Consider the following 11,731-nt stretch of genomic DNA (forward strand, 5'->3'; position numbering starts at 1 on the left):
AAGTGCTGGGATCAAAGGTGTGCGCCACCACCGCCTGGCCACTTTCACATTCTGAAAGTCAAATATTTCCTACCACTGGCCACCCAGGGCTCTGATCTCAGATGTCCTTTTGTCTTTTGAGACAAGGTCCTCTCCTGTCTCAGATTTGGGATGCGGTCAAGTTTGAGCCTGGGCTTCTGCTTTTCTGACCCTCTATTCCCAACTGCCAGGATTATGGGGGTATGCCACCACTCCATATTTATGGGGTGCTGGCTACTGAACCCAGGGTTCTGTGCATGCCAGGCAAGCGTTATACCAACTGAGAGCATCACCCCCAGACCTTAGACACACTTCTGAAGAAAAAAGCCCTTTGGCCCACTACTCTAAGCACAAGCTGGGGGACGTGCCACACCTGGACACTATCCTGTGCTCCTGGATGTGCCCAGGATATGCCTCGCAAGGGGCTTTACAGTGTGGAACCAGCAAAGCTTACAGGCCTGCTCCTGTGAACAAGGGAATGCTCTTGTTAGGCCAAAAGAATTCAGCTTATGAAAAGTTACAATGAAAAAAATCTGCTTTGCAATTTTTTTTTCTTGAAAAATGTCAAAGAATTGAAGCCCAGACTCTTGCAAGTGTGAATGAAGCTGAACAGCTGGGGCAGCCTCAGCTCGTTCCACCCCGGGGTCACTGCAAGATGTGTGACAATCTGGGAATCTCACTTAGGAGTGCTTCAGTGGTACAATCTTTACAGAATCAATCATCCACAAGGCGTGTTTCTGGTTTTAATTTTCTTTTTCTTTGATAAATCAATTGCTTCACAAAAATCCTTTTAAAGACAACAATCCAAGAAAACATATTGTTACAGTATTCACATTTTAAAGATTGTCAGTTTCAAAGACAGAACTTAACTGAAGAAGGCAGCCTGCTGTTTCCAGTCACCATCTCCAGGAGGGGCCTTCAGGGTGGGCGTTTCCCTGCCAGCCACGGGGGAGGAGCAAGTCTCCCCCTGCCCTCCACGGGTGCACTGGCCACCCAGCAGGCTACACAGTGGCCCGTCAGCCCTAGACGGAAGGGTCACGGTGCATATTGCATCTATTTGACAATCTGGACTCAAGAAAGCAGAAAACTTGAACCCACTGGATGGGTGGGTCAGCCAGTTTAGATTTCTGCTAGGCAGCCAAACAGCAGGAATGACACGGGTTGACTGGAGGTCTCAGAACACATTCAAAAGGCTCCAATGTGTGGGAGGACTTTAACAGGAGCAAATGCTAGAATCCGACCATTTAAACAAAGCTCAAAGGAGACGGACGTTCAGGGTTTCTCCACTGGCCAACGACAGGCGAGCAGGAGATTTGCTCGTGGTTTTTTTTTTTTTATTTTGAGACCAGGTTTCACTACACACCAGAGGCCAACTGGACCTTGCAGCAATCCTCCTGCTTCAGCCTCCTAAGTGCTTGTATACAGGCACATGCCACGACGCTCAGCAAGCCAGTGTCTCGAAGGTGCAACTGGCAGACACCACATCTGCTGGGCAGGAACTCTATGAGCCAGCATGGCTCGCCTCTCAGGAATCACTTAAAAGCATCTCTGTGCACAGAGAGGTGGAAGGACATGACCCTGTGCCAGCTCTTTTACAATCTCTTTTTTTTAGACAGGGTCAAGTTAAGTAGCCCAGGCTTGCCTCCTGTCTCAGGTTCCTGAGTGTTGGGATTACAGGAGTGTGTCACCATGCCCAGGTTCTCTTATGATCTTCATGATATTCCTCTGATTTAGCAGGTGAGAGTTCAGTGCTTAGGAAAGCGGATTTCAACTGGAAAGGACACGATGGATCATGGGGTTCGAATCCCAGTTAGAGCAGCCACCAGCCAGCACAGCAGAGGCCATGCTTCCTTTGTTGGGGGGGCAGCAGACCTCTGCCGGGCTCACCGGGGTGATGTATCTCTGCTCTAAACCCAATATAGCCAGCTGATGGCGCAGGCTTTTGTCTGCCTGACTTAAGCTACTAAAGCAGCTTGTGGCTAGGTAATGGAAAGGCTGCTTAGAATAGTATTCTCTCCTCAAAGGAGCTGCTGGTGAGTTTTGGGGTTTTGTTTATTTTGCTGTCTTGGGTTTTGTAGTGGAGGCGCCGGAAGTGGTTCAAAAGGAGCCCCCATTTTTTTCTTGCTGACTACTTGGCTGTCCAGGCGTGCTCAATGGCTGAAGAGAATCAAGACATTTAGGGGGAGGAGGGATGGTGAACCATTCCAGAAAAAAAGTGTGAATTAGCTAGAGAGGTCCCCCTAAGGTAACCTTGGTCCATAAGCAGTTACCACCCTTGGGGCCCAAGGCACGGCCCCCTGGACAACAGCATGGCTGGTCCCTATCAGCAGGTGGGCCTAGGACCACGGTGAAGACAGATGCTCGAAGCAGCATGCTTGTTCCCTAAGATAGAGCTTCCCAAGCAAACGCAGGCCAAGCCGTCCAGATCTCCAGACCTCAGCCTACAGTCTGCTCTGTCTTGACTCTCGGAAATGAAGTCCCCAAACTGTCCTGAGTCTGGAGTGGTAACGGAGGGGAGGACCCTGGAGGTTGAGTGACAGTGAGAGCCATCAGTGGGCCCACCGTCATGTGACCTCCACGGTTCTCACTTCCGGGTGTCTGCCAGTAAGAAAAACAGTTCAGGTGTCTGCTGTTTACCCCAGCTCTGAGCCAGTGGGGCAGAGCACACTTTATATTAGTTTATAATAAACATTCTATGGATAACAGGTTTTAACTAAAAAAAAAAAATCTAAAATCACCACCCAGTTAACAGCCAGGCAGCCATGGAACTGCAGCCAGCTAGGCATGGCAGAGCCCTCACTTACCGTCCGTCCTACAGAGCACACTCTGTAAGGTGCTCTAACGAGTGTAAAAGCGCAATCTGCGCATCCCATACAAACAGAAACTGGAGATGTCAAAAGCTCACTTGACAGTTGTTTCCTTTTAGCAGCTGAGATGAGCCCCCTCCCTGCCAGGGCGCAGGACACCACGCATGGTGGCTGCCTTTCAGAACATTCCGAATCGAAAGACAAGCGTGTGCTGTTGTTTCTCTAGAAATTTATCCTCGATATAGTCATAATCCAATTAATAACTGATTTATAAAAATAGCTTTTTATCCAATAATCCCAGCAAGGTAAAAATAGGAGCTTCTTTCTCTATATTAGCAAACGAAGCAGGCAAATGCTGCCTGAGAACTGAAGTGTGTGGTGGGCACCCGCAGCCCACCGGGGCCAGCGTCCTCGCTCTGCAGCCCTCGCGAGTGCAGGGCATCTTTCAGAGCTGTGGGCGGCACCAGCCGCCGCCCCAGACCTGCCGTAAACCACACAACTCAATTGCAACTGCATAATTTTTTAGAAAATGGCAGCACTGTTCCTTAATCTCATCAGGGACTCAAGGGGCAGGGGCCACTCCTCACATCTCTAGCATTAAAAACCCACACACGCACATCTGAGGGAAGCTGCTGCACCAGCAAACACGTCTTGAAGCTCGCTGTGAAATACAAAAGTGCACTCTTCTATATCTACATATAAAACAGGTTACAAAGAGAACTGTGAAATGTTTGCTGTGCAAACAGTAAGGAGTCCGTTGGCGTCCCAGCTGCACGCTGGCCCCATTGGTGCTTCCTACTGAAGGGAGTCGCTGTTCTCCAGCACCAGCCCGCTGATGTGAGTGGGCGCCAGTGCGCTGCCCTCATCCTCTGTGCTATCCACCGACTCGTCCTCACTCTGCCCCGCCATCATGACCTGCTGTACGGCCAGGGTGGCCCCGTCTGAGGACAGGGACTGAAGGCTGTCCACGTTCATGTTTACAGGTGTGGTGATGGTCACGACAGCACCTGCGGCAGAGCACAGCGGGGTCACCGCCTTCAGCAGAGCACAGCGGGGTCACCACCTTCAGCAGAGCACAGCGGGGTCACCGCCTTCAGCAGAGCACAGCGGGGTCACCGCCTTCAGCAGAGCTCAGAGCAAAGCCCAGCCAGGTGCTGCCTGCTTGTTCAGTCTCCACCTGGGTGTCAGTGAGGAAAGGCGCGGTATAGAATGTCTAAGAGGAAATCATGTCGGAAGGGCGGTGGCAGAAAGGGTACCAGAGACAACTCAGCAGGAAGTGGACAGGAAAGAACACCGATGCCAATGACAGCTGTGTGTGCACGTGTGTGCGTGCGTGTGTGCGCACGTGTTTGTGTGTGTTTGTGTGGTTGGGATGGACTCAGTGGGAGAGCAGCAATGAGGCTAGTGGTTCCACATCCAGCATTCCAAAAACATAAAGAAATTTAAAACTGTCCCCAAAGCTCCCTAAGCACATAGCAGAATATTACCAGGGGGAAGAAGGAAGGAGGGAAAGAGGGGGAGAAGAGGGGGGGAGGAGGGGGAGAAGGAAGAGGGGTTGTGTGGAATATAGATAAATAAAGTAATAAAAAAAAGGAAGACACACCCAGTTGGAAGTATGCATACCCTAGTCAGAACTGCTGAGGGGAAAGGGCTTAAGTCCAGCGGTTCAAGGCCATCCAGGGCAGCACAGTGCAGCCTTGTCTCAAAACAAAACTCATTCCATACAAAACAAGCCAGCCTCTGAAGAGCTCATACAAACATATCAGAATGGTGGCTGTGACCGAGAGAGAAAGGGAAGGTCAAAAGCAAGAGACAGGCACAAAGAAAGTGGCCAGGTGCACAGGCTTGACCATGCTGTTTGTGCTGAAGGCCGGAAAGGAAAGCAAACCTGGAAACCCAGGAGAGTGCTGTTCAGGGGACACCTCGAGACAGGCAGCCATTCTCACGTGCAGCACAGTGCCTTACCATCACACGGGAGCCTAAACACCGGCCTGTGGACATCTCCTCTTGTCTTATTCATTTTGAAGCATTTATTTGTTTGGTATGTGAGAGAGTGTAATGCAGTTTAAGCACGGTGTGGAGGTCAGGGGACAACTTGTAAGAGTTGGTCCTCCCTAGGCAGCAAACCTAGGTCATTAGGCTTGGTGGCAAGTGTATTTACCCAATAAGCCATCTTGCCAGCCTTGATCTTAGATGCAAAGAAAGGGCCCTGGACTGAGGCACACAGCTCTGCGCGGGCTCCCAGCTGACAGCTGCTGACCTGGCCCGTGGTTCCCACCTTTGATCACCTGAAGTGACATACCTTCTGACATGGCAAGCTCGCTGGGTGTTGCTTGTGCCACTCCTGACGCAAGAGAATCTGGCCAAAACCTCTGAACTGGCCTGTTCTGAGCAGGTTTTTTCTTGGTTTTTGGAGTCTCTGAACAGCTGGAATCCAACATTGGCTGGAGAATTCGTCTTCGGGCATTGATGAACCTGTGTATGGACAAAGAGCTTGTGAGGATTTGGGACAGGAGAGCATTCCTCAGGAGCCATGCTTACAAGAGGAACACGAGTGACAAGCACATGGACTATCCAGGTTTACAGAAAAGCAGGGCCAGACCTTTTTTTAAAAAATAAAATTTTAAAGGTGTGGCACATGCCATGCCTTGAAATCCTCAGTACGCAAGGGTACATGGATCTCAGTTAGTCTCAAGGACAGGCCGAGTCTGGCTGCAGCACCTGGCGGCAGCACAGAACATGGACCAGTGATGGATGCAGTGTCAGCGAGCTGTCATCTTACCAGTTGTTGACTTGAAGCAGCGTCAGGTTTGTCTGCGCAGCAATCTGTTTTTTCTCATCCTCTGTTGGGTATGGATGCTAAAAATAAAGGCACTTCTGGTTACCATGGGCTTTGATGTTTTAAAAGGGAAACCTAAGACCTTCTAGGCCAGTGGTTCTCAACCTGTGAGTTGGAACTCCTCTGGGTGTCACATATCAGATATTCTGCATATCAGATGTTTAATATTTCAATTGCTGGCAGTAACAAAATTACAGTTCTGAAGTAGATGTAGGATTTTTCTGACCCAAAGACACAGAATTGACTTGACTCCCTTTCCACCAGTGGAGACCCCTGCTGCTTTTTAAGTTTCTTGAAGCCATTATTAGGGACCTGTGCTAGGTCCCCACTTAGTATCAACACTTAGGCCTATGTGCAATAAACACAAGTCAGTTTCCCCGGGGACACAGCCAGGAGGGCGTCTCAGGGCCCCTCGTGGTGTAGCCAATGCACGCTTACCCCTATGTGCTGGAAGAGCCAGGACCGCATCACGTTGGTGGCGTGCTTCGGCAGGACACCCCTCTTGTTCTTAGAGGAGCCATCCTCTTGATGCAAGATGCTGAGGTCTTGGTTCAACTGCAACTGAAGCTTTCACACAATTGATAAGTAAGGTCAGAAAGGCCTCAAAATGCTAACACATCAAGTAGCTTACAACTTCAGGTGGAGGCCTTCCCATGGCTCTCATGGGCTTATTTACAGAAAAGAGGCACATGCTGAAACCCTGAATGGACTAATCTTTTGAGGGTACACCTGATACTGTCAACAATAATATTTGGTCTTCATTCCCACTTTTTCAGCATGCAAGTCCTACAATTCTTAGACTCTTCAAACAGATAAGGGATGCCTTCCTGTACCCTGAACTGCGTTGACTGCTGACTTACGCCTCCAGGCAGGGACTGCCCACAGATCCTAACCTCTGCAGTGCATTAGGGGGTTAAAGTTTAGGAGGATCAGTCAGTGTGGGTTCAACCACCCCACTATGTCATGAAGCTTCTGAGCTCCCAGAGGGTGGCACACTAGTGAGGAACCTGGGAGCTCCATAGCCCACTCTTACTGTCTCCATCTGCATCCTCTATCTGTATCCTCTATCTGCATCCTCTGCAATGGCCTTCAGAATGAGGACCAGCACAATGGGCCCAAGGAGGAAAACAGCCCTGAAGCAGCTGGCTCTGACAGGACAGGCGGCACTGATGCATCGTCACCTGGCACTCTGGACATTACATACTGAAAACCTTGCACACACAGAAAGAAAGCAGCACATGAGCCAGAGCAGGGCAGAGCTGCCGCTGAGTCACCATGCAGCTGGCATGGCGCACCTGGAGACGGACAGTGTGTCGGGGGTCAGAGTGGAGCCCTGCTCCAGTGAAAGGCAGGCGAGCACGTTTCAAGGGCATTCAGCAGAGGCAAGCTTTCCTTTAGGAACACATGGGAATAGTGGAATAAATGGCTCAAGGATTTGGAGGGGACCTGGGGGAATGGAGAACTGTTCAGATCTGTGGCCTACCTACGGTACCCTCAGGCACCCACAGGACTAAGCTGTGACCCACTCCACCTCATAAAAACATCCCATGTAATGGTGAGAGAGGGCAGGGAGCGAAAACCTGACACTTGAGTACCAGTGGTAAGAGCAGGGTGCCAGGCAGGTGGGGCTGCAGTTATGCAAGTAATCCGGGTTCCCTGACATAGCAGCATCCTAACACTCAGAAGGCGGAAGCAGAGGATGGTAAGCCCAGGGTCATTCTTTGTTACAGTGATTCATGAAAACCGCCCTCCTGCCCTCTCCTCACTCTCCAAACCATCTTGACATGGGTGCATGTGAGCAGTAGAAAGACTTCCCAGAAGTGCCAGCTCTCTAGTCTGCTGTCATCGTTTCCAGGCCATCCAGAGCCAGGTCAGTGCCCCGACCAAGCTGACAACCCCACAGGGAGCAGCAGCTGCAGTGCTCTCTGACCACAGCCCGTGTGCCATGTTACACAGGCACCCTGAGTGACAGTGGGAAACTGTGGGACGAGGGTCAGAAAGCATGTCCGGAGTGCTCAGACTTGGCATGCTTGCTATTTAAGCGAGCAACCTTTACTCCTAAGAAAACTCAGTGACATGGAAGACTCATTTCATTTGGGAGGCTGAGGCAGAAAGATCACAGTGATTTCCAGGCCAGGCAGGGTACAAAGTGGAACCTTTTCCTGATTCCCCTAAAACAAACAAAAACCCCTTCCTTTTCAACAGCAAATGAGTGTGCTAGTTCATTATTTGACTTAAGACACCTTCCTCCTAGAGGAAGGATAATTCAATCCTAGAAAACCAGTCAGTGGTTGGACATGGCTCTGTCGTTGCAAACATTTTAAATGGAGAACACCAGGGAAGAGGGCTTGTGTGGAGATGCGCGGCACCATCAGTGAGATCCAGCTCTCCTCTACGCCTGGGCCTGGGCAGTTACGCAGCTCACATCAGCGCTGAAGCCCCTGCCTATGACAGCAGTGCCTGTGTTTCTTTCTCTAGTGTGACTCCCAAGCCTCTGTGGCCGAGATGGCAGCTCCAGATTACCCAGACCTTGGCAGCCCACTGAGACCACACCAGGGCTAGGCATGAGAATCCTTGACAAGGACATGGACAGCCTTCAATATGTGTGCACAAAGTGAGAACTAGATTTTAGGGGCTGGTGAGATGGCTCAGCGGTTAAGAGCACTGACTGCTCTTCCGAAGATCCTGAGTTCAAATCCCAGCAATCACATGGTGGCTCACAACCATCCGAAATAAGATATGATGCCCTCTTCTGGTGTGTCTAAAGACAGCTACAGTGTACTTACATATAATAATAAATAAACCTTGGGCCTGAGCGAGCAGGGCTGGAGAGAGCAGAGGTCCTGAGTTCAATTCCCAGCAATCACATGATGGCTCACAACCACACAACCATCTGTACAGCTACAATGCATTCATATACATAAAAAAAAAAATCTTTAAAAGAAAAAGCAAAAGAACTATATTTTAAACCTTGTCTTTAATTATTCAAAGTAAAAAAAAAAAATCATGCTTCCAGAACTTAGAGGGTCTTCCAGCCAGGGAGATCCAATATCTACATTTTACTACAAAGGAACAGGAAGACTGCAGAATGACCATGGCCATGGTAAGTCACAGGTCACCTCTTGTTCTGGAAGCCAAATGCCTGAAGGTGAGAACCTGGCTTCAGCACAGGACCCCAGTCATGCCAAGGAGGCCAAGCAGAGGCCTGTGGATGCCTCCAGAACTTGGGGTGCTGCATCAGGCAAGGAGTACAGTCTGGGCTCTGTGGTTCTGAACACTCGGCCTGGCTGTTTTGCACGCATCGGACGTTGAGCCTTGGTGAGCTCACACAGTGGACACTCACATAAGCCAACCTTGCCACTGGCCATGGATAACTTCCCTGGTGTCTCAGACTGTTCTGAATTTTGCAAATTTCCACAATGAGGAGGATGAGCATAAAAAGAAACAAGCCAACCAGAGGCTACTTGACAAGTGACTGTCATAAGAAGACAGCTTAGCCCGCTGCCTCCTACCCAGGCAGCACTCATAACAAGTCTGTCTAGAAGGTAGCACACACCTGTGAGTTCTGGATCCTAATTGTCCCAGGAGATAACGCCTGCGTGACCACTTGGCCTTGTGGAGTGACAACGGTGACAGGCTGGTACACTGTGCCACCTCAAAAAGGAAAAGAGAATTTAAAGATTAACTATTTTTCAGTTTTAATGATTTAAAGCCATTCTTCCTGATATGCTTAGGGAAGGAACGAAAAGCAAGTTGGCCAGCCCTTTAGCAACTGCAAATGGTCAACAATACTTTGCAAACTATTTAGTCAGATGAATTATCACCCCAATTCTGCCCTGCGTGGCTCAGGCCCTTGTCACTGGGGACATGGAAGGTCCCTCCTCTTGCTTGCCCCTGCTTTCCTTTCCCACAAACAGCACATATCCAGAACTTGACTAGAGGTACTGGTAACAGGCACCTCCATTCTAGATTCCTGGTGTCTCTTCCTTTTCATCTGTGTTTAGACACAGGGTCCCTCATGGAGCCCCGGCTGTCCTTGAGCTCAGTGAACTTCGCCCACCTCTGCCTCCTGGTACTCTGCCACACTGCACCCTAGTTATGTTTTTCAGCAACCGTTCTCTTTCTGGTGAAGTTCCCTTTACACTGCTCTGAGGTATGCTGAGCGTGTCTATCACTCACTCCCTATATACCTGCTCCATTTCATGATGCTTCTATCTGCAATATTTTACACAGAGCAGAATATGCTTCTCTGTCCTGTCCTATAATAGTTTTGTTAGAAAAATAAAACTAAGACTAAGGCAATATTTCTGCTTGGTTGGCGCCACCAATTTATGATACAACTAAGCAGTGTGTGGGTCCTGTGTATAACACAATTAAAAACTATGCTATGTGAGAAGCTTGCAAGATGACCCATCAGGTAAAGGTGTTTGCTACCAAGCAGAGATAACCTGCATTTAATCCCTTGGGACCCATGTGGTGGAAAGAGAGAAATGTGTCCTGCAAGTTATCCTCTGAACTCCACACATATGCTGTGATACATACACATGCATAAGCCTGCACATGCTTACACTTGTGCATGCACACACATGCCACATCCATCAGCTAAGTATTTTGAAAACTATATTATTTAAAATCATAATTTAATTTTTGCTACATACTTTCTTTTTTACTTTATTATTTTAATTATGCATGCATGTGTGTGAGTGTAGGTCTAGGCACAGGAGTGCAGTGTGCACAGGGAACCTCGCAGACCTGGAGTTAAGATGGCTGTGAGCAGCCTGGTGCAGGCGCTGGGCATCAGACTTGGACCTTCTGGAAGAGTAGCAAGTGCTCTCCGCCGCTCGGCCACTCCTCCCACTCCTTGTGTGTGTATCCAATCCCTATATAAAACCTTTTCCCAAATGCTTTTGGTAGAAAAACAAAATCTGTACAACATACTTGTGGAAATCAACAAGCAGGTATTGAAACTGCTCTGGGCTCTAGCACTATTATATCAGTGACTGGCACTCAGTAAGACACAGTGAAACCGAGGAGAAAAAAGGAAGTTAAAAGGCACTTATATATGTGCTTCTTCTAAAAGAATGGATCAGTTTTCCACAAAGGCATCCGTTTTTTGCACGGTCCTACCTGCCACTGTCGCCATGGTTACATTCCCCTGTTGCAGGGCTGATGCTGGCACCACGATTCCCTGGGGGCTGAGAGTGCCTGTGATGGCACTCTGAATCTGCTGAATGTCAGAACATACACATTGGGAGAATTATTAGAAACAGAAAATCCATGTTCAAAACTTCAAAGGAAGCAGCAGCAGCATGTTGCAGAAAGGAAGGGGAGGCCAGGGCCACAGAGCAGACGCAGTTGACAGGAATTCAGAAAGCAAGCGTCCCGACGGGAACTAGAGAGATGCAAAACCAGCCACACTGGATATGACAATCATGCTGTTCAAGCCAGAAGGTGAGCAGAGAGACCCTGCTTTCAGATCACAGCTTCCTCCTTAGACTCGGCTCAGGTAACAGTTCTCTACAACCAGACCCTTCAGGACAGAAGGAACACACGCAGAGCTGACACCATGGGCTGAGAGGCACCAGAAGTGACCAGGGACAAGAGGAGGAAGTCCACCTTCACACTTAGTCAGCACTGGATACTTCAACTGATGCAATGAGGCAAGAAACCGGAACAAATGGCACAGAGGTCAGGATGGGAGAAAACAGAGCAGTTCCTATTTGTACAGGACCCAGTGAGAGAAACAAACAAAGGACTGACTGAATACCTTACTTAGGATGGAGAAATGAACCATCAGGGCCATAGGATTTGAGAACAAGCATTCACGGTTGGGGGGGGGGGTCTGACAGATGGCGAAGAGGGTAAGAAAGTAACAGAAGTATAAACGCCACCAAAGCACCTATAGACACACGCATGGAATGCTGAAATGAATGCAATCCTTACTACAGCTGACATCTGCTCACAGAAACACAGGGTTATACACTTTGTGTGATAATTCTTTTGTTTGTTTGTTTTTCGAGACAGGGTTTCTCTGTGTAGCCCTGGTTGTCCTGGAACTCACTCTGTA

The 11,731-nt window shown here is 49.1% G+C and overlaps 1 protein-coding gene across 5 annotated transcripts in view; it reads right to left on the bottom strand.

Moving 5' to 3' along the window:
* Positions 1–747: 747 nt before the first annotated feature.
* The window catches only part of Pknox1 (PBX/knotted 1 homeobox 1), a 41,243-nt gene continuing 30,259 nt past the window's right edge, over positions 748–11,731 (bottom strand). For 3 of the 5 annotated variants that reach the window (XM_031347082.1, XM_031347083.1, XM_031347081.1), the window contains 6 exons: positions 10,792–10,891; positions 9,221–9,318; positions 6,103–6,231; positions 5,608–5,684; positions 5,128–5,300; positions 748–3,832 (listed from right to left, as the gene is read on the bottom strand). In XM_031347082.1, coding sequence (XP_031202942.1) covers positions 3,621–3,832; positions 5,128–5,300; positions 5,608–5,684; positions 6,103–6,231; positions 9,221–9,318; positions 10,792–10,891 — 789 coding nt within the window. In that variant the 3' untranslated portion in view covers positions 748–3,620. The remainder of the gene's footprint in view (positions 3,833–5,127; positions 5,301–5,607; positions 5,685–6,102; positions 6,232–9,220; positions 9,319–10,791; positions 10,892–11,731) is intronic. The other 2 variants (XM_031347084.1, XM_031347085.1) reach the window with 2 other exon arrangements.

The sequence above is a fragment of the Mastomys coucha genome, unplaced genomic scaffold, assembly GCF_008632895.1.
Source record: "Mastomys coucha isolate ucsf_1 unplaced genomic scaffold, UCSF_Mcou_1 pScaffold3, whole genome shotgun sequence".
Taxonomy (NCBI): domain Eukaryota; kingdom Metazoa; phylum Chordata; class Mammalia; order Rodentia; family Muridae; genus Mastomys; species Mastomys coucha.